At 42.5% G+C, this 27,226-nt stretch overlaps 1 protein-coding gene and 2 non-coding genes across 3 annotated transcripts; 2 read left to right on the top strand and 1 right to left on the bottom strand.

Annotated features, from left to right (window-relative positions):
* The first annotated feature begins 8,629 nt into the window (after positions 1-8,629).
* Positions 8,630-8,735, top strand: LOC120269862. The gene has a single exon (XR_005539493.1). It is a non-coding gene; the product is annotated as a small nucleolar RNA R71 (small nucleolar RNA).
* A 9,218-nt stretch (positions 8,736-17,953) lies between these two features.
* LOC120269620 lies at positions 17,954-18,060 on the bottom strand. The gene has a single exon (XR_005539266.1). It is a non-coding gene; the product is annotated as a small nucleolar RNA R71 (small nucleolar RNA).
* A 1,167-nt stretch (positions 18,061-19,227) lies between these two features.
* LOC120268585 lies at positions 19,228-19,890 on the top strand. The gene has a single exon (XM_039275917.1). It carries the CDS (start codon positions 19,228-19,230, stop codon positions 19,888-19,890), a length of 663 nt encoding a protein of 220 aa, XP_039131851.1.
* Positions 19,891-27,226: the final 7,336 nt, after the last annotated feature.

Raw genomic sequence — 27,226 nt, 5'->3', positions numbered from 1 at the left:
AAGAACGCTTCGTATTTTTACCGCACAAGCACTTATCAATGTCATATAGTGTGAAGGTGCGTTTTGCGAAAAAAAAGATGGGATATTCAATCAATCAAGCATTCAAGATTGGAACTCAAATAAAACATCAATTAATGAAAGCATAATAGAAGGTTTAATGAAACAAATACATCCTAGAGTTCACAAATCCAAGTACCCACTAGGGGTTTAGCTCTCCATGGAAACTATTTACAATCAACAATAAAATCAAACGTAAAAACAAGTAATCCATAGAAAACCTCCTCAATAGTCATAATGATGGTCTTGTAGAAAAGCCTCGTCTCTTCCAAAGGTCCTCTTGTCCAACCCACGACACACCTCGCCGGATCAGTGCCAATGAAAACTCTCCCTATAACCTTCTTCCAAGTGGAGCGCGATGTAAAACCCTAAAAACCTCTCCGAAAACCATGCCAATACCTCTCAAAACCCTAGCTGCATCTCTCTCTCAAGTTTGGGAAAAAATGGAGAAAAGAATTCTCAAATCGGGGCTGAATCGTGGTTTAAATAGGGCTAGAATCGGGCATCAACATGCCCCTGTGGATTTGCCACATGGGCCTGTGGAATTTCTGCACAGGCGTGGATAATTTACACACGCCCGTGTGGATTCTCTTGAATTCTCTTTTTCAGCTGGTTGTGAATAGTACCTGCTACAATAAATTACTACAGTGTTTGCTATAGCACCCTGCTACAATACCATCCCAAAACACTCCTTAATCCATGTTTTCATCGAGGTAACGTCAATGGTCACACGTTCACGTCGTAGATCGCTTTGCTTTTTTCAATAACCGGCCTAATTGGTGAAGATCTTGCTATCAATGCACAAGCCGGGATACTCGAATATGACTGCCTTTTTGCCCCTCCAAACCATTGTGCTAGCTTGAATACATGGAGGTTGGCACACATTCTCGCATCTTGAACCCGACTTATGTCTTCACGTTTCACCCTTCTCAAGATTTCCTCCAAATAGTGCATTCATGATCTACATTGGCTTCTTTCTTTAACATTCAGCTTCACAACCCTATATGCATGAAAGTAACACAAATGCACAAGTATTAGCGCTAAAACTTGATAAAAGTAATACTCATCATAAGGAAAGAACACTTCGCATTCTTATCACACAAGCACTTATCAAACTCCCCCACACTTAAGCTTTTTCTTGTCCTCAACCAAAAATTAAAACATTGAAGAATAGATGAAGGAAATATTGGAAGTGGTTGGCCTTAGGTTCACCAGAGCATATAAAGAGAGCATTCTACAAGTAAGGAAAATTTCAACATTAAATACGAAAAATCAATGCTTTAGCTAAAAACTTGAATCAAAAAGGACAACAAACCCGAAATTGTGTAAGTGTCTGTGCAAACTTACTCAAGTCAACCCAAAGTATACTCCTCAAAGTTCTAAGTATAAGGGACTTATTTATCTACACAAAGTAACACAAATTAAAAAGGTGGTAGTAGCTTCACACATCCTCTAAGGTAGCCCTTTCCAAAGCGGCCACTAAGGTGGCTTTCACACTTTTTAGGTGGTAGCTCTTTCTATTGGGGTGGTAGCTTTCACTCATCCTATGAGATAGCTCTTTCTCTCATTAGGGCATAACTAGTATCCAACTTATGAGAGTAGCTTCATACTTCATAGGTAGTAGCTCTTTCCACCCAACAAGCACAATTAAACAATAAAACTATTTTGTTCTTACTTTTTCCTTTTTCCATTTTTTTTTAATTAACACAAGAAACAACTATAACTAGTCCCTTCAACAATGAACTTCAGTTTCCAAAAGACTTTAATGAGCGAGTAGTGTAACAAGTATCAATCGGGCAAAAATTCCTAAAAATTCAAACAAGAACTAGAGCATGAGAACATTCAATGTTAAAAAGTCTCCTAAACTAAAGAATAGAATTATTGCAACTAAGGTGAACCGCCATTGGCTAAATGAGCATGTATGTCAATCAAAACTAATATGAAAGACATGTGCACTATGAAACTCCCCCCCCCCCAACACTCAAGTTGTACATTGTCCCTGACTTCTATTGTTGCATTTGATGGAGCTAAAACCTTGGGAGTGATGTTCCGATGGGTTGTGAAGCACACACGACCAAGTGCAAAAGCACTTCGGTCATATCCATGACTATTTCTCAATTCCCATACTGACAAGACCATCTGCATGCATACACGAGGGGGTTTAGTGAAGCTCAATAAAACAAAAAAAAACTCGAGTAAATAACAAGTAAAGCAATGAATACAACTCAAGACCACAAAATGAAAAATAAACTCATAAGGAAAGTCCTTTCTGAGTATACAAGTCCAAAATGAAATGCAAAAGTAATAAAGACAATGAAAAGTCAAGTCAAGTATCGGTATCATCAACTAACGGCTCTGCTAATACTGTTGGATAATCGAATGGTGCTGATGGATCAGGTGATGGTGATGCCAGAGGAGTTGGGGGAGTCCGTGGTCACAGAACAAATGATGAGGCAACATCTCGCTCAAGAATCTACTGTAGTGTGTCAAAATGTGCCATAAACACTGTGTACTGCACGGCCTGTGTAGCTCAGACCTCTGTAATCTCTATCCATAACACCCCCATAACACTCTCGAGCCTCTCAAATCGATCATAGGCTCGAGATGGTGAAAACATGCGTACTGGGGGTGGCTTCTCTGCCACAAGAGGTGCCTCGCTTTCCATCGATGTCGACTGAGGCTCGGGAGTAGGCTACGAAGCCTCGGCGTCATCACCCTCATCCTCTGCTATCTCTGGAGCTGGTGTAACCAAGGCATAAACTCAAAACCTAACCCTACGAATCATCCCCATCAGTCACAGCATGTCTATGCCCAAAGGAGCAGGTATGCTCGCCTTCTCGGTCCGTTAAATGGCCTTCAGGAGGCCCATGCCAATGACTAGTCTCGTGATATACAGGCCTGAAAAAATGACTCCTGCTCTAACATACTGGCTCTGGTAGCGTGCATGTACTCAGCCAGAATATGCCCCAGATAAATTGGCTCTTTCTGCACCATGGAGTACAAGTATAATAGCTCATGTCTGCTCAGTACCCCTTTGCTATCACCACGCCCATTCACCAATCTGCTAAGAATCGCATGGATAAATCTATATGATGGCCGAGAAAGGCAAGTAGCCTTCGACACTTCTAGCTCATACTGTCTCCTCCCCACAAACTGTCCTATATGCTCTCTGGGGTGTTAGACTACTGGGGTAATCCGTGGGTAATCGATCATACTCCTCTGTATCTGTGTAAACCTCATCATACAAGCATAGATAAATGGAAAATTGTGTAACACTCATACTGTAATAATGGTCGAGTGCTCTAAACTGTATAACATCGACACTGTTGAATCTCGAGTACGATGGGTCAAACTCAAAGGATGAAAGTACCTCCAAAGTGAGCTGACGAAATAATAGGCTCTCGAATAGACAAAAGACGCCTCCAGCTATTTATAGACAACATCCCCTCAATCTCATCTGCCATATCCTCTGTTGACTGAACTTCCTTGAGAATGCTCATGTTTGGAAATCGGGTCTAACCAATTCTGAGCTTCGACAGCCGCTCGAAATGAGCCTGATGCTCAGGAATAGTGAAGTCCATGTGACCTGACTCAGGGGAATACTCTTGCGTATGCTTGTCAATTTGCTTCTTCGACCGGGGGCATTCCCCTGCAAGATTTGAAAAGAAATTCGATCAAGAATGCTCACATGTTAATGCTGTAGAAATCCACATGGTCGTGTGGAAATTCCACACGCCCGTGTGGATCCACGGGGTGTAAAAAACGCACGGCTGCATGCTAAAAACTCACAAATACATCATTAAAACTATTCAAACATTTTCCTAAGCATGCATTCCTCTTCTAATTGTAGAAACGAAAGCAAAACCACCTGTTTTAACAAGTAAAATCAAGAATTGTCGAAGAGAAAGAAGGAAGAAGGGTTTATCAATGAGATGAAATCGAGACACTTGAAACCCGGTGAGAAACTCAAATAATCTACTCAAAATCAACAATAGGAGGTCGGGAGAGGGAGTGTGTGTGTTTTCTGGGCAGTTGAAAGTGGGAAGACGGAGAAACTCAATTAAATTTTACAGAAAACCCGTGATTCTAGAGTTTCTATAGATACACATGGGCGTGCGGAAATTACCCACGGCCGTGCGCCTCTGACACGTCCGAATATGCATGTAAACCGCAAGTGCACTAGTGTCGAAGTAATAATTACCCCGGTGAGTGGGTAGTCGAATCCACAGGGAATGGAAGTATTAGTATTAACCACTTCTTAGTTATCTAGTCGAAATTAATAGATGTGATGAAATGAACTAATTGCAAGAGAATTAATAAACAAGCAAACGAGCAAGAAAACAAGTAAAGGAGATCATAATCACTAAGATGAGGTACCCGGACAATGCTCCCTCTAGGATCTAACATGAAGCTCATGATTCACTAAATGCTTCTAAACTGAGTCTAATGAGTCGAGGTAATCCAAGAACAATCGGCCCTTGCCTCAAAGCCACCGGTACTAGTCCCCTACAAGGTCCCGACGTAGAAATCACTCAATCTCAACACCTCACACCCCATATGACCGCAAAACACTCTAGGGACACCTAAGAGTGAAACCGATTCCTAAAGATAGATCCAACCCTAATTCCCGGCAGGAGGATCTCTAACCCCCTACAAGGTCTCGGCGGAGAAATCTCTCAATCTCACGCCTCACACCAAATATGGTTGCATAGAGTTTAGGGAACACAGAGATAGGAAACACTCAATTGGAAGGGAAAGGGGACACTCCACTATCTCATGACTAACCCTCTCAACCCTCTTTAACCTTGAAGTTCTAACTCTAATGGAGACCTCTCTCACATCAAAGTAACACATCATGCAAATCCAATCAACCACAAGGATTAATTAAACAAGCAAGCAATGGGAATACAAGATTAAAACTCAAATCAACTCGGATTGAATAGAACATAAAGCAAATCATTACAAAAACATAGATCCTAGCGTTCACATCCCCAAATACCTACTAAGGTTTAGCCTTCCATGGAGCAAGTTACAAAACAATGATTATTACAATGAAAAGTAATGAAAACCATGAAGTAAAACCCCCTTAAATTCGCGATGATGGCCTTGATGGGTCGCCCAACGTCTTGAAGAATCCTTCTCTGAAGTTAGGTCGCCGAAGTCTCCCTCTATGCTATGACGGAGAGAAGATCGATCAAAGTTGGTGATGGACGCCCCCTAATATCACCAAGGACCTCCTCCAAAACCCTAGCTGCCTTCCTTCAAAGTGCTTGCGAAAACAATCGCCAAAAGTCTCTCCAAATTAGGGCAAACGGCCTATTTAAAGCCCAAAACCGCGCATGTCACGTGCCCTCACGCGCCCATGTGGATTTTCCACGCGGCCGCGTGGGCTGCAGGAATTTCCACGCGGGCACGTGGGCTACAGTGAAAATTTCTACAGTAAAGTTGCTACATTACTTTTCACAAAACGCGATCCGAACAATCTTCTCTTGAGGCCACATGTCCGGGCACACGTCCATGTGGTAGGCTATAAAACTTTTTCTTCATCGACATATCTTTGAGAGGTCTTGCAATCTTCACAAAGAGAAGGAACATGAAGATGTGGCTGCCTTTGTGCCCTTCCAACTAGTGAATTGACTTCAATCTTCTTGGAAGTTGGCACACATCTCCATGTTTATGAACTCCTCTCGTGTCTTGGTCCTTGAATTGAACAAGAACTCCCAACATTGTGTCTTTATAGCCTATATTTTCTTCCTTTTTATTCTTCAAGGCATTCACAACCTATATGCATAAAAGAACACCAAATACACAATATGAGACATAAACCATGGTAAAAATGATGCTCAATGCATGTAAAACATATATAAAAATATGTCTGCTCAAGCACTTATCAACCTCCATAGGAGAGAGGCACAGGGGCAGACGCACGCCCTTTTGCGCTCTCGGGAAACCACTCCTGTCTCTGAAAGCAACTGCACGGGCGCGGACAAAATACCCACGGCCGTGCGCCCGACCCATAGGGGTAGACGTACGTTCGTGTGTCTTCTCGGGATGGAGGAGAAACTCTCTGCAAAGATCCACACAGGTATGCGGAAGTTACTCACGCCCGTATGTTTATGGGAGAGTCATCCACATGGGCATTTCATGCCCCTGTGTATTCTTGGGATAAATTTGTAAGTCTCTGCAGGAAAACACAAGCCCATGCAGAAATTACACACGGGCATGCAGACAATCACAAGGTCATTCACAGGGTGAGTCCATGCCCTATGACTCTAGATGAGCTCTGAACGAAAACGCACGCCCGTGTGGAAATTCCACACGGGGGTGTATTTTCTCTAGACACTTCAAAAACACTACAGGCTATGTAGAAAATTCCTGAACATATATATAAACTCAAAGCCTGCCTTACAAAGCAATTTTACCCAGAGAAAACATTGAAAATAAGCTCAAACGACCAAAATTCTCCGCCAAAACACAATAAAGTGCAAGATGACACCAAAAATCCACAAGAAAAACACAACAAAAGCATCTAGAAATCAAGACACTGACACTTGAAGTCTTATTCATGCAAACACTAAACTAACAACTAAGAAAATAGTAAATGCTTGGGTTACCTCCCAAGAAGCGCTTGTTTAATGTCACTAAGCTTGCGTACCTTGTCTTAGCTCACGGGGGCTCATAGATGAAAGTTGCCCTCTTACCCATAGCTTGAAAGCATGATAAGCAAAGCCTCTTGAAGGTAGACGGGAAGTTATCGGGCTTGGTACCGCCTAGCAAAGGTTCATCCAACTTGTTCGGTTCCCGCACATCCCCAACAGACTTTGGGGTGTTTCGTGTGGCGTCTCCTCTCCCGCTTCATCTTCCGGAGCACCTTCTTCATGATCCTCAGAGTATATGGTACTTCTTCCTTTAGACTAAGCATTAGCACTTCTTCATTTTCCACTTCTTGGTCTAGCAAACGATCTTATGGGTCCGGATTGAACATTTTCTGCATATATTCATCAATTATCTCATTAGTAGTGTTAAGAAAGTAGAGAGTATCATCAAAAAGTCAAGAGAATGTCGCATGGCTTTGGCGAAGCGGTATGTGAGCTCATCATCTCCAGCCCTCAGTGTCAACTCCCCGCTGTCCATGTTGATCAATGCCTTGGAAGTGCGCAAGAATAGCCTCCTAAGTATCAAAGGAACATCCGCATCATCATCGACGTCCAACACCATAAAATCTACATGAAATATATACTTGTCAACTTTAACAATCACATCTTCAATGATGCCACTTGGATGTCTCACTGTTCAGTCCACCAATTACAATGTCATCCGAGTAGGCCTAGGCTCTCCCAAGCCTAGCTTCTGAAAGAAGGAATATGGCATGACGTTAATACTGGCCACTGAGTCCGCCAATGCCATTTCTTCACCCAAGTTTCCAATGTTGCATGGAATGATGAAGCTTCCTAGGTCTTTCGTCTTATTTGGCATATTCTTTTGCAAGACCGTCAAGCAAGATGCATCTAGAATCACGGAGGCACTCTTCTCCAATTTCCTTTTGTTGGTATACCTCGGCATTTGGGATAATGCCTCAATAAAGGGAATGTTTATATGTAGTTGCCTAAACAAACCAAGAAACTTCTTGCACTGCTCGTCCACTTGGTCCTTCTTCAATCTAAAGGGATAAGGGATTCTTTCCTTGTAAAGTGAGGGTGTCATCTCTTTCTCCATGGTTTCTCCCTTCTCAACTCTACGACCTTCGGTGCTTCAACATTGGTCTTCTCACTTGGAAGCCTACCTTCAACCTCGCGACCACTTCTCAAAGTGATTGCCTTCACATGCTCTCATGGATTGGTCTTGGTATTGCTTGGCAAGCTTTCCTGTGGTCTTTTTGATAGATACTTCGCAATTTGTCCCACTTGATTTTCTAGGTTTTGCAATGAAGCGGTGTGGTTGTGAAGTTTAGCCTCGACCGGTTGGAACCATACATCCGATGATTGCACAAATCTAGTAAAGGCTTTTCTCTAAGTCGGTCATTCGGGTTTCCAAGCTGGACACTCTATTTTCCATGTTTGGGGCTTGTTGTTGTTAGAAACACGGTGGTGCCATAGCCTTTGGTTATCCTTGGTTGCTCCACGAAAAGTTGGGATTATTCTTCCAACCTTGATTGTAGGTGTTGCTATATGGATTACCTTTGTTCCTCATTGTATTACCCACAAAGTCGACTTTCTCCACCGAAGATACATCAATAATAGAGATCGGGCAATCGGAGTGAGCATGTCCTCCATCACACCCGGTATAAGTAGTCACGGCCGCCACTCTATTCGATGTTAGAATGTCTAACTTCTTACTCAATGATTCCACTTGGGCTACCAAAGAAGTGATTGCATCTATTTCATGGAGCCCGGCCACCTTCTTACTTTCCCGCGCATTCCACTGATAACTGTTCATGGCCATGTCTTTTACTAACTGTCGGACTTCTTCTGGGGTTTTACTCCGCATTGTACCTCCCACGGTGGCATCCAGCAATTGCCTTGTACTCGGATTCAACCCATTATAGAAAGTTTGAATGATCATCCATTCTGGAAATTCGTATTGTGGGCACCTCCGCAAAAGGTCCTTGAAACGCTCCCATGTCTAAAACAATGATTCCAATTCCATCTGCACGAATGATGATATCTCATTGTGAAGTTTGGCCGACATTCCCGGAGGAAAATATCTAGCAAGAAAAACTTTGACCATCTCATTCCAAGTCGTGACGGATGCTTTTGGCAAGGAATGAAGCCACTGCTTGGCTCTTCCCTTGAGAGAAAATGGGAAAGCCCTCAATCTAATAGCATCATCCGATACACTGTTAATCTTTAGAATATCACAAACTTCCAAGAAACTCTCTATGTGGTTGTTTGGATCCTCATCGGCCAAACCATTAAACTGCGCTGAGTGCTGAATCATCTCGATGAATGCTGGTTTCAACTCAAAGTTCAGAGCTGCAATCGGGAGTTGCACAATACTATATTGTGTCCCAGTACTGATGGTTTGGCGTAATTAGATAATGTTCGCTATTGTTCATTCTGCTCAGCCATGTTGTCTGATCTCTCAACTTCCACTTTAGCTAGATTTGACGGTTCTTGCACAGGTTCTTTCCCCTTTCTTCATAGTGTACGCTCAAGTTCGGGATCTCCTTCAATTAATATCGAAGGTTCCCTCAGGTCATAACCTTGAGCTGCAACAAAAAGAAAAGAAAAATTAGAATGATGATAAAATAGGAAGATGTGAAATATAATGAATGAACAAATGGCTAAGATAACAAAGTACAAAGTATCTCTGAACGCCTACTCCCCGGCAACGGCACCAAAAACTTGACAACACCCCTTGTGTATGTCCCGCAAGTGCACGGGCTTGTCGAGTAATAAAATCTCAGCTAAGTGGGTATCGTATCCACAGGGAGTAGGGAGTAAAAATACTTAAATTGTTTCTTAACCAAGTGATGATGAATATTGATTTTGTAGACAAGATGACAACGCCCATGGCGTATATCCCCCAAGTGCACGGGTTTGTCGAGTAATAAAATTCCAGGTGAGTTGGTATCGTATCCACAGGGAATAAGCAGTAAAAATACTTAAGTTGTTTCTTAACTAAGCGAAATATGAATAGTGATTTGTGTGATAAGATCTAATGCAAACAAAAGTAAAAGAGACAAGAGAGAGAGCACAAGTAAAGGGGAGGTAAGGCAATCGATATAAATGGAGTACTCGGATATTGATCCACCTAGGACAATCGTTTCAAGTGTAAAAACCCTTTATTATGTGATAAGTGCTTGTGCGATATGAATGCGAAGCGTTCTTTCCTTTTGTTGTGCATTACTTTTCTTGGGGTTTTATACCAATATGTGTGTTTTTATGTTACTTTTATGCAGGTTGGGTTGTGAAACCAATTATGAAGGAAAGAAGCCAATGTGGATCACAATGCACCGATTTTGGAGAAAATCTTGCTAAAGTTCAAACGCGAAGATATGAGTCGGGTGCAAGATGCTAGAGTGTGTGCCAACCTCCCAGTATTTGAGTTAGCACAACCATTTGGAGAGGCACAAGGGCAGTCACACTCAAGCATTCTGACTTATGCACATAGAATAAGATCTCCATCAACTTATCCATCATTGAAGAAGCAAAGCGATCCAAGGCATAAACGTGTGCCCGTTTATGTTACCTCGATGAAAAGTGGATTCGGGAGTATTTTTGGTAGAGTACTGTAGCAGGTCACTGTAGCAAACGGTGTAGCAGTTACTGTTCATAGCCGGCCGAAAATGACAGTTTCAGAGAATCCGCACGGGCGTGTGGAAATTACCCACGCCCGTGCGGAAATTCCACAGGGGCATGTGGATTTCCGATTCCAACCCTATTTAAAGCCGATTCAGCCCCGATTTCAGGATTCTTTTCTCCATCTTTTCCCCAACTTGAGAGAGGGTTTCGGCTAGGGTTTTGAGAGGTATTGGCTAGGGTTTTAGAGAGGTTCTATGGCTCCGACATCGTTATTCCTTTGGAAGAAGGTTGGTAGGGAAGCTTCCGTCGAGGCGTATCCTATATCGGACAAGGGAATCCTTGGACGAGTAGAGGACTTTCCACAAGACCATCAACACGACTATCGAGGGGATTTCTCTATGGATTCATTGCTTTTACATTCTATTTCTTTAATTGTACTTAGCTCCATGGAGAGCTAAACCCCTAGTGGGTACTTGGGTATTTGTGAAACCTAGGATGTATTTGTTTCATTGAATCACTTTATTATGCTTTCAATTAATTGATGTTTGTTGTGAGTTCCAACCTTGAATGCTTGATTCTATGAACATTTCCTCTAGAGTGTCACTAGGGTTGAGAGTTCTTGTTGGTAACCTTGTGAGTGAGTGACATACCACGAGCGTTAGAAAAAGCTAGGTTGGAGAGGGTTGAGAGGGTGAGTTGAGAGGTACATGAGCATCCCCTTTCCCCTCCGATGTGATAGAATCTACCTCCGTTCCTCGAGTTCTTCGCGGCCATAATAGAGTAAATGGTCAAAGGGATGACCCTCCACTGGGGCTTAGTTGCGCGTGCAACGGAGTGAAGCGTTCAGGTGATCTTAGTATCTAGGGCTTAATCGTGGTTAGGGACCTTCCACCTGGACCAAAGGGTTAGGTCTATAATTAGGAAGAGATATATCACTTGGAATCCCTAGAGCTCATTGCAACTCTATTCGAGTGCGAGGTTGAGAGGTTATCTAATATCTCCTCCGGGACATGTATAGAGTTAGGCATAGTTGACCTTAGATTTGGGACTATGTATTTAAGGATTTCCACGACTCACCATTGCATTGATTAGGAAGCATAATAGAGGGTTCTTGCACTTGAAACGATTGTCCTAGGCGGAGCATTATCCGAGTACCCCATCTTTATCGATTGCCTTACCTCCTCCTTTACTCGTGCTCCCTTACTTATTGTTTTTACTTTCGAGAATTGAATCATTGTCACACTTATCACTACTGATCTTTCACATAGCTAAGAAGTGGATTAAGTGTTTTTATTGCACTTGCGGGATATACGCAAGGGGACCTTGTCATTATACTTCCTAACTAATGCATTAATGAGTCGTGGAGATCCTTTAATACATGGTCCCAAATCTAAGGTCAACCATGCCTAACCCTATACATGTCCCGGAGGAGAAATTGAACAATCTCTCAACCTCGCACCCGTATAGAATTGCAATGAGTTCTAGGGATTCCAAGTGATAAATCATCTTCCTATATGTAGACCTAACCCTTTGGTCCAGGCGGAAGGTCCCTAGCCACAATTAAGCCCTAGATGCTAAAATCACTTCAACGCTTCACTCCACTGCAGTAGCAACTAAGCCCCAGCGGAAGGTCATCCCTTAGCCCATTCACTCTATTATAACAGCGAAGAACTCGAGGAATTAGAGGTAGAATAAATCACACCAGAGGGGAAAGGGGACGCTCCGCTACCTCTTGACTCACCCTCTCAACCCTCTCCAATCAACGTTTGTCTAACTCTCGTGGTGTGTCACTCACTCACAAAGATTACCAACAAGAACTCTCAACCCTAGTGTCACTCTAAGGGAGTATTCATACAATCAATACATTCAAGATTGGAACTCAATAAAAACATCAATTAATGAAAGCATAATAACAAGGTTCAATGAAACGAATACATCCCAAGATTCGCAATCCAAGTACCCACTAGGGGGTTTAGCTCTCCATGGAGCTAAGTACAATCAATGAAATCGAATGTAAAAGCCATGAATCCATAGAAAACAACCTCGATAGTCATGACGATGGTCTTGTGGAGAGTCCTCTACTCATCTAAAGGTCCCTTTGTCCAGCATAGGATACACCTCGCCGGATCGGTGCTGACGAAAACTCTCCCACTAACCTTCTTCCAAACAGAGCATGATGTCAGAGCCATAGAACCTCTCCCAATCCCTATCCAATATCTCTCAAAACCCTAGTCGCAGTCCTCGCTCAAGTTGGGGAAAAAGATGGAGAAAAGAATTCTAAAATCAGACTCAAATCAGCCTTAAATAGGGCTAGAATCGGGAATCCACACGCCTATGTGAATATTTCACACGACCCATGTGGAATTAACGCACAGGCATGTGGAATTTTCACATACCCATGTGGCTTCTTTGGATAACTCCTTCTTCGGCCGACCGTGAACAATACCTGCCATAGTATTTTGCTTCATTGTTGCTACATTGCCCTGCTACAGTATAGACTGAAACATTCCCGAAACCATGGTTTCATCGAGGTAACATAAATGGGCACACATTTACATTGTAGATTGCTTTATTTCTTCAATGAACGGCCGCGTTAGTGGAGATCTTATTAGACATGCACAAGCCAGAATACTTAGAATGTGACTGCTTTTGTGCCCCTCCAAATCATTGTGCTAGCTTGAATACAAGGAGGTTGGCACACATTCTAGCATCTTGAACCCGACTTATGTCATCACATTTGAACCTTCTCAAGATTTCCTCCAAATGGTGCACTCATGATCTATATTGGCTTCTTTCTCTAAGATTCGGCTTCACAACCCTATATGCATGAAAGTAACATAAATGCACACATATTAGCGTTAAAACCCGATAAAAGTAATGCTCATCAAAAGGAAAGAACACTTCGTCTTCTTATCACACAAGCACTTATCACAGGATGCAATGTAAACAAGAATAAAAGAAACAAGAGAGAAAATCACAAGTAAGTGAGAGATAAGGCAATCGATATAAATGGGGTACTCGGATATTGTTCCGCCTAGGACAATCATTTCAAGTGCAAAACCGACTATTAAGCCTCCCAACTAATGCATTAGTGAGTAGTGAAAATCCTTCAATACACAGTCCCAAATCTAAGGTCAACTGTGACTAACTCTATACTATGTCCCGGAGGAGAAATTGAATAATCTCAAAACCTCGCACCCGGATAGAATTACATGGAGTTCTAGGGATTCCATGTGATAAACCCCCTTCCCAGAAAAAGACCTAACCCTTTGGTCCAGGTGAAAGGTCCCTAGTCATAATTAAGCCCTAGGTGCTAAAATTACTTCAACGCTTCACTCCGTTGCTTCTGCAACTAAGCCCAAGCGGAAGGTCATCCCTTTGCCCATTCACTCTACTATGACTACAAAGAACTCAAGGAAATGGTGGTAGGATAAATCACACTGGAGGGAAAAGGGGACAATCCGCTACCTCTCGACTCACCCTCTCAACCCTCTCCAATCTAGCTTTGTCTAAGTCTCATGGTGTATCACTCACTCATAAGTGTTACCAAGGTGAACTCTCAACTCTAGTGTCACTCTAAGGGAGGATTCAATTAATCAAGCATTCAAGATTGGAACTCAAATAAAACATAAATTAATGAAAGCATAATACAAGGTTTAAAGAAACAAATACATCCTAGGGTTCACAAATCCAGGTACCCACTAGGGGGTTTAGCTCTCCATGAAGCTAGTTACAATCAACAATGAAATCGAATGTAAAAACAAGTAATCCATAGAAAACCCCCTCGATAGTTGTGACGATGGTCTTGTGGAGAAGCCTTGTCTCCCCCAAAGGTTCCCTTGTCGGGCCTAGGACACACCTCACCAGATCAGTGCCGACAAAAGCTCTCCCAATAAAGTTCATCCAAGTGGAGCGCAATGTCAAAGCCGAAAAACCTCTCCCAAAACCCTGCTAATACCTCTCAAAACCATAGCCGCAGCCCTCTCTCAAGTTTGCGAAAGAATGGAGAAAAGAATCCTCAAATCGGAGCTGAATCGCTGGTTAAATAGCGTTGGAATCGAGCATCCACACACCCCTGTGGATTTGCCACACGGGCCTGTGGAATTTCTGCATGGGCGTGGATAATTTCCACACGCCCATGTGGATTCTCTGGAACTCTCTTTTTCAGCCGCCTGTGAACAGTACCTGCTACAATAAACTGCTATAGTACCTGCTACAGTACCACCCAAAACACTCCTGAATCCATGTTTTCATCGAGGTAACGTCAACGGGCACATGTTCACGTCGTAGTTTGCTTTGCTTTTTTCAATAACCAACCTCATTGGTGAAGATCTTGCTAGCAATGTACAAGCTGGAATACTCATATGTGTTGTCTTTGTGCCCCTCCAAACCATTGTGCTAGCTTAAATACATGGAGGTTGGCACACATTTTCGCATCTTGAACTGACTTATGTCTTCTCATTTCACCATTCTCAAGATTTCCTCCAAATAGTGCATTCACGATCTACATTAGCTTCTTTCTTTAACATTCGGCTTCACAATCCTGTATGCATGAAAGTAACACAAATGCACAAGTATTAGCGCTAAAACCTAATAAAAGTAATGCTCATCATAAGTAAAGAACACTTCGCATTCTTATCACACAAGCACTTATCATTCCTTAAGAGATTGTTCACTCATTTTGGGATGCCTAGGATCATCATAAGTGATCGGGGAATTCATTTTTGCAATTCCCAACTTGAGAAAATTTTGAAAAGATATGGTGTGAACCATCATTTTGCTGCTACGTATCATCCACAAACAAGTAGGCAAGTGGAGGTAACCAATAGAGAATTGAAGAGAATTTTATCAAAGTCAGTGGAGCATAATCGGAAGGATTGGTCAGAAAGGTTAGATGATACATTGTGGGCATAACGGACAGCATACAAAACTCCGGTGGGAACCATGCCGTATAGCCTAGTTTATGGAAAGCATGCCATCTACCAGTGGAGCTTGAACACAAGGTATGTTGGGCAATTAAGGCAATGAATTTCAATCTTGCATGGGACGGTGACCAAAGAAAGTTGCAGTTGAATGAGTTAGATGAGTGGAGATTGAGAATCTATGAAAATGCAAGAATCTACAAAGAAAGAATGCGTTTATGGCATGACAAACACATTAGACTGCACAAGGACTTCAAAGTAGTCGACCGAGTGCTACTCTTCAATTCCCGGTTGAAGTTGTTTCCGGGAAAACTAAAGTCAAGATGGTCAGGTCCATATGAGATCACTCAAGTATTTCTAAATGATGCTATTGAGATCACTCACCCGGAGAAAGGAAACTTCAAGGTAAACGGACATAGACTGAAACCGTACTTCAAAGGAGATGTGCTGGTCGTAAAGAAGGATATTTTTCATCTTTATGAGCCATTATAAGGTAAGGACAGGTATGTTGATAAATGCCTAAATGTACATATTTTATACGTATTAATCTTGTATTATTTGAATATATGTTAATGAATTGATGCCCATTTAAGTCTAAATTGGTTATTTCGGTGTTGTAGATCTTTAAATGAGCCGAGCGAAGCTCAAGAACACAATTGGGAGGAATTCAACATCAAAAACCGGGTTTTAGGTTTTTGGCACTATAGCGGAGTCACTGTTTGACACTGCAGGCATTCGGCTATAAGCTTCATGGGATCTATGCACCAACATGAGTACCCGTGAGGTTTGCTAGAAACTCACAACTTTCAGCTACTGTAGTAGAATTATTTTAGCAGAATTACTGTAGCTGAGTTACTGTAGCACCAAGACAATTTTGGGCAAAATGCCAGTGAGCTTCACAGGTATCCATGCGCCCGCATGGAGCTCGTATGGACCTGATGAAATATATATTGGACTGTTTTTTCTAGGGCAAAGGAGTTCTTTTTGGTAAGGCTTTTGGGATAAGGTTTTTGGGGAGTTCTTAGAGCTGATTTCCATCAGCTTTGAGGAGGCAAGATCATGCATTTCAGAGAAAGGGAATTAAAGGGTGAAGCTTGGTTTGGCTAGATCTTCATCGATCTCTTCTTTGGGAGCTCATAGGCGACGAGGGAAACCACCCCGATCGTGGCATCCGTGGAAGCCTTCCACCTAACTTGGCTTGTCATCTCACTTCCATTGTTTAAGGGAATCTTCTTATGCCATTTGTAGTTGTTTTCATGAGCCTATTGTTTGTATTTGTTTGTATGGACGAGTAGACCCCAAGGTCACCGGATGCCGGTGAACCTTCGGGTGAACTTGTGTATTTGGATGATTTAATTATGTCTATTGCAATTTTTTTGTGTTTGTTGATTAATTCTTGGTGCATTTGATGTGTTGCTTACATGAGAACTCTATAAACCAACTTCTAGGTTGTACTTAGTAGCGTGGCCATCGCCTTTGTACTAGACACACCAAGTTTGGAAGGGATTCATGTACAAATACACCGTGACCATCGGGTATTTTGTGCCCCTCAAACATTAGGGTTAGACCAAGTTGTGTTCCGGCCCTAATTAGAGATTTCCCCATTTTTAATGCAATCGTATGAGGATTTGATTAGAAGAAATTATATATCATTACTTGTAACGGATTAGGGGTTAATTGCCGTGACCATCTGGTTGATCTATTTTAGGAAGTCTCTTGGTACAAATCTCCAATTGCATAACATTCTTAGCATCCTATGCACTTTAGTAAACCCTAGGGAATCTGCATCCATGACCATTTCATTCCCCTGATTTTATACCTTTGCCTTGTTTTAGACTCCACTTGTAGTTTCTTTTATTTTAATTAATAGTATAAAGAACCCCTTCGAATCTGTTGGCTAGACAATACACAAAGAGGAAGTAAGGGTAGATCCTTGGGCCCAGGGAATATGACCCTCTCGTACTTGCACGAGAGGTATTACTTGACGACTCCGTGGAATTACAGATGAGTTCAAATGAAGTTTTTGGCGCCATTGCCGGGAACCACAAGGAATACTCAGAAAACTTATAGCATATTGATTTAGCCATTGTTTGTTTTATTTTGTTCATTTGCTTCATTTTGTACATATATTTCCAATTACTTTTTTTATTTTGTTTTACTACCTTCCTCTTATATCTGATTATTGACTCTTAATACTGTGTAAGATACCTTCTTATGACACACGCCAATCAAACAAATCTAGTAGGGCATGTTGATGAAATTGAGAGAACCTTGCATCAAATGTTCAGAGAGGTGGCTGAGAGCTCAGAGTATCAAGGAACTCAAGTTGAGATTAGTGAACCTTCAGTTATGGCAGAACCAAGGAGAACTTTGTCTGATTATAAAAGGCCTTAGTTTACTGGTGAGGAATTCAGTGTGCATGCTCCCACCATGCCAGCTAACAACTTTGAAATTAAAGCAAGCACGATCGGGATGGTCAAAAATTCCGAATAGTTTGATGGGCTAGCTGATGAAGACCCGCATGCTCACTTGTCTCGCTTCCTCCAAATTTGTTCCACCTTCAAGATTAACTCAGTGTTTGATGATGCGATAAGATTGAGATTATTCCCCTTCAATTTGAGGGGAGCAGCATATAGATGGCTCACTTCATTTTCCCCTGGATTGATCACCACTTGGAAGGAAATGGTGGATAAATTTCTTGCAAGGTATTTCCCACAAAGCAAGGCTGCTAGACTGAGGCAAGAGATTTCTGCATTCTGGCAAGTGGACTCTGAGACACTTTTTGAAGCACATGAGAGATTTAAGGATCTCCTACGCAAGTACCCCCATCATGGATTCTCATCTTGGATGAGGATCCAGATGCTCTGCAATGGCTTGAATTATACAACTAGACAACTCATCGATGACTGCAGCTGGGGGATCATTGAGTAATAAAATCCCCTGAAGATGCTGAGAAGTTGATTGAAAACATGGCGAGTAGTGAATGCCATTGGACTACTTAATAGAAACCTCCTAGGGCAACTGGAATTTATGAGATAAATGACAACGCTGCACTAGCCGCCAAGGTTGAGGCCCTAAAAAAGAGATTTGATCAGTTTCTGTTGGGAGCTAGCCCAAGTTTCTGGAGAAGTTTTTTTTTGTGAGACCTGTGGGGCGGGGCATGCTACTGTTCAGTGTCCAATCTCAATAGCTTCAGATCCCCCAGTCGAGATAGTTGATTATGTTGGGGGAGGCCTTAGAGGTCTGGGGAACCCCTATAGAAACACATATAGTCCAAGGTGAAGGAATCACCCAAATTTTTCATGGGGACAGCAATAGCAATAGCAACGCCTGCAGTCACTAGGACCTCCACATCAGTCTCCCCAACAACTAGAGAAGAAGTTCGCCACTGAAGATGTGTTAGCGAGATTTATGATCAGTACCAAAGCAAAATTTGTGAACATCAACAATCAATTGGCTAAAGTGAACACTGTTTTGAGGAATGTTCATGCCTCGATCCAATCATTCGAAAAGCCAGGTTAGGCAACTTGCTAGGGCCAATTCGGAGCACCACCCGGGTAGCTTACCTAGTAACACTGAAAATAACCCAAGGGAGCATTTGAAGGCCGTCACTCTCAGGAGCGGGAAATAGGTTAAAGGAAGAGCCGAGGAGAGCTCAAGTACTTAAAAGGATGGGGTAGCCATACAGGAAGACCCTAAGCCATCTGAGAGTGTAGTTGATGGAAGAAAGGAAAAGCAAAGTGAAGGAACCCATTAAATACCAACACAAAGGATACCCGAGTACAAGTCGGCCATTCCCTATCCGGCTAGGTTAAAGCAAGATAAAGAGGAGGCTCAATTCAAGAAATTCCTCAATATATTCAAGCAGTTGCACATAAATATCCCTCTTGTTGAAGCATTGACCCAAATACCCAAGTATGTAAAGTTTATGAAAGGCACCGCTCACTAACAAGAAAAAATTGGTGGAATTAGAAACAGTGGCATTACCACGGAACTGTTCTGCAATGATTCAGAGGAAGCTCCCTGAGAAGTTGACTGATCCCGGGAGTTTCATTATTCCATGTGTGATTGGGGAGGGCACCCAAGAAAAGGCTTTGGCAAATTCTGGGGCCACCATCAATGTAATGGCCTACAAGCTATTTTTGAAATTGGGATTGGAAGACATGCTGCCTACGCGGATGACAATACAACTTGCGGATAGGTCCATAAAGAAACCTCGAGGTGTTGTCGAGGATGTGCTAGTTGTAGTAGACAAGCTCATTGTCCCAGTGGATTTTGTTATTCTTTATGTGGATGATTATGTTGAAGTCCCATTGATCCTCGGGCAACCATTTCTTAACAGCGTCGGCGCCCTCATTGATGTAAAGGGGAGGAGGATGACATTGAGGATGGGGGATGAGGAAGTCATTTTTACACTCCCTACGGCTATGAAACATACCTTGGACTATGATGATCCCCTCTACTTTACTGATGAAACTGATATGGTTATTACTGATTGTGTTCAGGAGGTCTTGGCAATTAACCCTTTGGATGAATTTTTGGAAGGAATAGATAGCGAAGAATGCAAGAAGAAAAAATCACCTCCCACACAAGTAAATCATGTAGGCTACATGGGGACATTTCCGTGGCCGAACAATAAAAATAAGTCAAACACGAAGAAAATTTGATGTAAGGTGGACAAGAAATAGAAATCGGGGACAAATTGCACACTATTAATGCCATGGGAGGTTGACACGTCCGAATATGCGTGTGTGTACCGCAAGTGCACGGGTGTCGAAGTAATAAATACCCGGTGAGTCGGGTGAGTCGAATCCACGAGGGAGCAGGGGCTACTAGTACTAACTTCTTCTACGCTATCTAGCCTAATGATAATGGGATAGTGTGGTGATCTAATGTGCTGAAGAGATGAACACGGAGACAAATATGCAAGGGTAAAATGGAGGAAGAATCTCAATCGATAAAAAGTGGGGTATTCGGGCATTGCTCCCCCTAGGATTCAAGTATTAGGTACCGGATAAGCAAAGTGTTTCTATGATGAGTAAGTTAAGTCGTGGAAATCCAAACATAATCGGGTCTATCTCTAGATCACCGATACTAGTCCCCTCGAGGTCCCGGGTGGAGAAATCGCTCAATCTCAACACCTCACACCACATATGACCGCAAAGCACTCTAGGGATTCCAAATTGTGTATCCAATTCCTAAAGATTGATCCAACCCTAATTCCCGGCGAAGGATCCTAACCCCCTACAAGGTCCGGCGGAGAAATCGAGCAATCTCACGCCTCCCACCAAATATGGTTGCATAGAGCTTAGGGAATGGAGATAGAATACACCAATCGGAGGGAAAGGGGATACTTCACTATCTCATGATTCACCCTCTCAACCCTCTTCAATCTTGAGGTTCTAACCCTAATGGAGATCTCTCTCCCACCAAGGCAACAAATCATGCAAACCAAATAACCATAAGATCAATAAGGCAAGCAAGCATTAAACAATCAAGAATGAAACTTAATCAAACTCGGATTAAATAGAAACACAAAAGCAAATCCACAAAAGATGAGAATCCTAGGGTTCACAAGCCCAAATACCCTCTAGGGTTTTTAGCCCTCCATGGAGCAACATACAAAAACACACCATCAATGAATGAAAGTACATTAAAACCATAGAAATAAACCCCCTTATGTATGAGCGAGTGGCCTTGATGGAAAGCTTCGACGTCTTGAAGGACCCACTCCGAAGCTAGGTTCACGGTGGCTTCCTTGATGCTATGACGGAGGAGGAATCGATCAAAGTTGGTGACGAGCGCCTCCAAAGCCGCAAAGACCTCCTCTCCAAACCCTAGCCGTCTCACCCCTCAAGAGCCGCACAAAAGATGAGAAAGAATAGGGCAAAAGCGGCTGTTTATAGGCCTCACTAGCAGCGTCCATCACGTGCCCCCAGCGCGCGTGGATTTTCCACGCCCGCGTGGGGCTGCGAGGACTTTCCAGCGGTCGCGCGGGATTTCAGCGGGCGTGAGCGATGATCGCTGATAATTCTGCTGATCTGACACTTTCGCTCTGATGATTTCCACAAAGCGCGATGATAAACAATCTCCTCTTAAGGCCACACGATCGGGCACTACGATCATATGGTAAAGCTATCACGACTTTTCCTTCATCAATGCGTCTTGAAAGGTCTTGAAATCTTTACAAAGAGGAGGAATGTGGAGACATGGCTGCCTTTGTGCCCTTCCATTAATAACTTGGCTTGCAAAAACTATGGAAGTTGGCACACATCTCCTCATAAAAGAACTCCTCTTGTGTCTTCCAACTTGATTTGTACAAGAACTCCCAATATTATGCCATGATAGCCTATCTTAGCTCCCTTTTTGAAATCCCAATGCCTTCACAACCTATATGCATAAAAGAACACCCAATACACGAAATGAGACATAAACCGTATAAAAATATGATGCTCAATGTATGTAAAAACATGCATAAAAAAACATATTCACTCAAGCACTTATCAAACTCCCCACACTTAAGCCTTTGCTTGCCCTCAAGCAAAATTAAACATTAAACTCATGGGAATAAAAGAGAAGTGATTGGCCTTAGGTTCACCAAGAAGGTACAAGAATGAAATTCTAAAGTTATGGAGAAAATAAAACACTAGACAAAAAAACAATCAATGCTCTAGCAAACAATCCAATCAAAAAAATGAATATGATAAAAATCCGAATGCGTGTGTGTGTGAAAAAAACTCAACTCATGTCAACACTATGTCCACTACCAAGTTCTTATTAAAAGCGGGACTTATTTATGAACAAAAAGAATAGGTAGTAGCTTCACACAATCCTCTAAGGTAGCCCTTTCCCAAGATGCCTCCCGGGTGGCTTTCACACTTTCGAGGTGGTAGCTCTTTCTACCAAGGGTGGTAGCTTTCACACATCCCATGAGATAGCTCTTTCTCTCATTAGGGGCATAACAAGTATCCGACTTATGAGAGTAGCTACATACATCATGGGTGGTAGCTTTTTCCACACCCTATGTACAAACAACAAACAATTTCCATTTCTTTTTTTTCTTTTTTTTCAAATAAAAACTAGCATACTAAAGTCCCAAACATAATGAACTAGAGTCTTCATAGGTCTAATGAGTGAGAGAAGTGCACAAAGAGCAATCGGACAAAAAAATATTCAATGAAAATTGGATGAAAACTAGAGCATGATAAAAATCCATGTTTATAACCTCCAAAAAAACTAAGAATTAAACTCTTAACCCTAAAGGTGAACCTTCATTGGCAACAAGAGCATGCTCATGAAAACACAAGTAAAAGGTCATGTATAAGGTGAACCCTCCCCCACACTTAAGATGTACATTGTCCTCAATGTACGCATGCTAAAGCTACAATAAAAAAATAATAACAATGGAAGCATAATGTGTGTGGGAATGCAATTAAAAACAATACTCCCCCGAACTTTCTCATTAATCGTTTGGTGAAGTCTAACTCATGGGCTTGTTGTATAGGGTTGTGAAGCTCACACAACCATGGGACAACGCACATGATCGTGTCTATGACTAAAAACACCATCAACATCACTCTCAAGGCCATCACTGCACGTATATAAGGGGTTCGGGTGAAGCTCAACAAAAAAAGAAAAAGATGTACGAGTTTTTTTATAGGTAAACACATGAAGCACAAACTCGCACAAACAAAAACAAAAACACAAAAGTTAACTAAAGTCTAAAAAAACAAACAAAAAAATAAAATAAAAAAATAAAAATAAAGAAAAAAACTATAAAATGAAAAACAAAAAGTAAAAGAAAACTAAAGAATCATGAGGTGGGGACGCCTCAAGCATCAACGTCGTCTTACAGGTGTTGCCGGGTGTGCCAAAAATAATCTTCTCATCCAAGGTTAACCGTATGAAATTCAAGCATTTGAACAAGTTTTTTTCGGTCCTTGGTGTCATACACGCAAATAAAGCTTCAAAAGAAGTCGAGTTAAGCATGAATTTGATGAGTCTGAGGGGCTCCAGCGGGCGTGGAGGACAAACCAAGCACTTTTCACGGCCTTATTGGGTGCTTTTTCCAGCCCTGCAGGCGTGTGGGAAAGCCACGCGCCCGCGTGGCGCGTCTGGTCTCGGCCGGGCGCCCGCGGCGGCGATGGGCCAGCGCTGCTGGTGGCCCAGCCCAGCGGGCGCGTGGGGCTGGCCGCCTGCGCGCGGCGTGGCAGCCACGCGTGGCGTGGGGCTGGCCAGCGCGCGCGTGGGCGGCTGCGGCTGCAGCCGCAGCGGGCGCGTGGGGCTGGCCGCAGCGCCAGCGTGGGAGCGCGGCCGAATCGGTGGCCATCCCAGCGGGCGTGTGGGCGACCCGCAGCGCCCAGCGTGGGCACCCTAACCATGGCCAGAAAGCCATGATTGGGCTCCAACGCTTCCAAAAGTTTTTCGATCCATACATTCTAAAGTGTTTCTACATAATTTTTTTCATGAAAAAAACAACACTTATAAACCAAGAAAACTTCATAGATTGGCAAAAATAAGAGCATGGAGAAAATGGGAGAAAGATGAAGCTTACGGTGCAAATTGGTGAAGGAAACTCAATGCAAATGCCGGCAAAACACTTTTAAATCTTAAAGGAGTTGAAGAACTTAGTTTTGTGCTCAAAAGTTTGGATTCTTGAAGATGGAGAAGTGGGACATGAAGGGTAAAAAGTGATGAAGATAATGAAAAGTGACCCCTCATATTCTTATAAGCCACATGGGGGTGTGGAAATTCCACACCCCAGCGTGGAAAATCTTGTACTGCACGCGTGGAAATTCCACGCGACCGTGTAGTTTCTAAAATTTCTGCGAGCCGGTCCACGCAAGGCTCAAACTTCAAATTAACACTAATTCTTCAACTATAAACATGAATTACTCCCTAAACCATGCCACATACACGAAAATCAAGTTAAATCACCAAAAATTTTTCCATGAAAAACTTCAACACCAACAAAAAAATTCATCAAAGCACCCACTCATGAATTTATTACTATAGAAATGAAAATCTAAACTAGAAAACAATTTAAAAAAACTTGGGTTTGCCTCCCAAGAAGCGCTTGTTTTTACGTCACTAAAGCAGCGTACCTCTTCCTTACCTTATGGAGGCTTGAAAAGAGTGTGTTCCTCCCGACTAGACATTGCATAGCTACTTCCTTTAAACCAAGAATCAACTTGCAGGGGTGAAGTATTTGTTGGAGACTCCAACCATCTTACTTTTTGGCCTCCAAAGGAAACAATTTGGGTTGGGAATTATCCAAGCTTAGCACAGGTGGGTCATTGGATGGCTTTCAATCTCCTACCCACATCTTCTTCCCTTCCCAAAAACCTCTCTCTTGCATTGTAAGAGTTGATCAATCCTAAAGAAAGATGCTTGTTCCATTAACTTGGGGTTTGCTTCTTCTTGTGTATTTTTCAACTTGAGAGGAACATGAGACTAGCAAATCCCTTGAAAAATTTCCTCGCTCACAAGCACAATCTTCATTCATACAATCCAAAAATCTTAAAAATGATATTCAACTTCTTTCTTTTTTTATTTTCTACATCAATGTACTCAATTTGCCCAACTTCTTCAATGTTGCTCATGGCCTCATCATGTCCCGGAGATACTTGCCTTGCTTGTTCAAATTCTTCTTTTTTTCCTTAGCAAGCATGTCCAAGATCTCTCTAATTGATGTTCAATGTTTTTTTGATGGAGACCTCGTGACAACAATGTGGCCTCAATATTTTTGGAAAGCGGGCATCGGTGGCTTCAATAAATCTCGGTAACACTCTTTCCAACGAAGTACATCATCTTCAAGCTTCTCATCCATCTGAAATTCTTCTTGAGGTGCTTCCCATTGTTGTTCATCAATATCCCACAAGAGATTTGGGTAGCTCCTTTGATTTGGATGATAGTTGATGCGATATGGATTGTGATGTTGATGAACATTAACAAATTGATCAAGTTTTTCTAGTGAGAGCTTCAACCTGAAAAATATAAGTTTAAAAATTGGATTAATCATCATTCAAGTTCCATGCAAGAAAAAAAGTAAAGTAAGACAAAAATAAAAACACAAATAGAGCGGTGGAAGAAGATAAAGTGAAATGGATGAAAAACAAAAATAAAAAAACCAATGAGAATGATGGAAGAACAAAGAAAGTGTGGAATAGAAAAAAATAAAATGAAAAAAATGGATAAATGGCTAGAGCAACAAAAGTCCTAAGCGTTCCTAGTATCCTATTCCCCGACAGCGGCGCCAAAAAAACTTGACACGTCCGAATATGCGTGTGTGTACCGCAAGTGCAGGGTGTCGAGTAATAAATACCGGTGAGTCGGGTGAGTCGAATCCACGAGGGAGCAGGGGCTACTAGTACTAACTTCTTCTCGCTATCTAGCCTAATGATAATGGGATAGTGTGGTGATCTAATGTCGCGAAGAGATGAACACGGAGACAAATATGCAAGGGTAAAAATGGAGGAAGAATCTCAATCGAGTAAAAAGTGGGGTATTCGGGCATTGCTCCCCTAGGATTCGAGTATTAGGTACCGGATAAGCAAAGTGTTTCTATGATGAGTAAGTTAAGTCGTGGAAATCCAAACATAATCGGGTCTATCTCTAGATCACCGATACTAGTCCCCCTCGAGGTCCCGGTGGAGAAATCGCTCAATCTCAACACCTCACACCACATATGACCGCTAAAAGCACTCTAGGGATTCCAAATTGTGTATCCAATTCCTAAAGATTGATCCAACCCTAATTCCGGTGAAGGATCCTAACCCCCTACAAGGTCCGGCGGAGAAATCGAGACAATCTCACGCCTCCCACCAAATATGGTTGCATAGAGCTTAGGGAATGGAGATAGAATACACCAATCGGAGGGAAAGGGGATACTTCACTATCTCATGATTCACCCTCTCAACCCTCTTCAATCTTGAGGTTCTAACCCTAATGGAGATCTCTCTCCCACCAAGGCAACAAATCATGCAAACCAAATAACCATAAGATCAATAAGGCAAGCAAGCATTAAACAATCAAGAATGAAACTTAATCAAACTCGGATTAAATAGAAACACAAAAGCAAATCCACAAAAGATGAGAATCCTAGGGGTTCACAAGCCCAAATACCCTCTAGGGTTTTAGCCCTCCATGGAGCAACATACAAAAACACACCATCAATGAATGAAAGTACATTAAAACCATAGAAATAAACCCCCTTATGTATGAGCCGATGGCCTTGATGGAAAGCTTCGGCGTCTTGAAGGACCCACTCCGAAGCTAGGTTCACGGTGGCTTCCTTGATGCTATGACGGAGGAGGAATCGATCAAAGTTGGTGACGAAGCGCCTCCAAAGCCGCAAAGACCTCCTCTCCAAACCCTAGCCGTCTCACCCCTCAAGAGCCGCACAAAAGATGAGAAAGAATAGGGCAAAAGCGGCTATTTATAGGCCTCTGGCAGCGTCATCACGTGCCCCCACGCGCGCGTGGATTTTCCCAGCGCCCGCGTGAGGGCTGCGAGACTCCCGCGGTCGGCGGATTTCAGCAGGGCGCGTGAGCGATGAATACGCTACGATGCGTCTCTGATGAATTACGCTTTCTGACGCACTTTCGCTTCTGATGATTTCCACAAAGCGCGATGATAAACAATCTCCTCTTAAGGCCACGCGATCGGGCACACGATCATATGGTAAAGCTATCGGACTTTTCCTTCATCAATGCGTCTTGAAAGGTCTTGAAATCTTTACAAAGAGGAGGAATGTGGAGACATGGCTGCCTTTGTGCCCTTCCATTAATAACTTGGCTTGCAAAAACTATGGAAGTTGGCACATCTCCTCATAAAAGAACTCCTCTTGTGTCTTCCAACGAGTTTGTACAAGAACTCCCAATATTATGCCATGATAGCCTATCTTACGCTCCCTTTTGAAATCCCAATGCCTTCACAACCTATATGCATAAAAGAACACCCAATACACGAAATGAGACATAAACCCTTATAAAAATATGATGC

This window comes from Dioscorea cayenensis, chromosome 9 (assembly GCF_009730915.1).
Source record: "Dioscorea cayenensis subsp. rotundata cultivar TDr96_F1 chromosome 9, TDr96_F1_v2_PseudoChromosome.rev07_lg8_w22 25.fasta, whole genome shotgun sequence".
Taxonomy (NCBI): Eukaryota; Viridiplantae; Streptophyta; class Magnoliopsida; order Dioscoreales; family Dioscoreaceae; genus Dioscorea; species Dioscorea cayenensis.
This window is presented reverse-complemented; position numbering and strand designations above follow the sequence as displayed.

Bases quoted from the DNA above. Each gene is read 5' to 3' on its own strand.
- LOC120268585 (XM_039275917.1), top strand. From the start codon at position 19,228: ATGATTCAGAGGAAGCTCCCTGAGAAGTTGACTGATCCCGGGAGTTTC.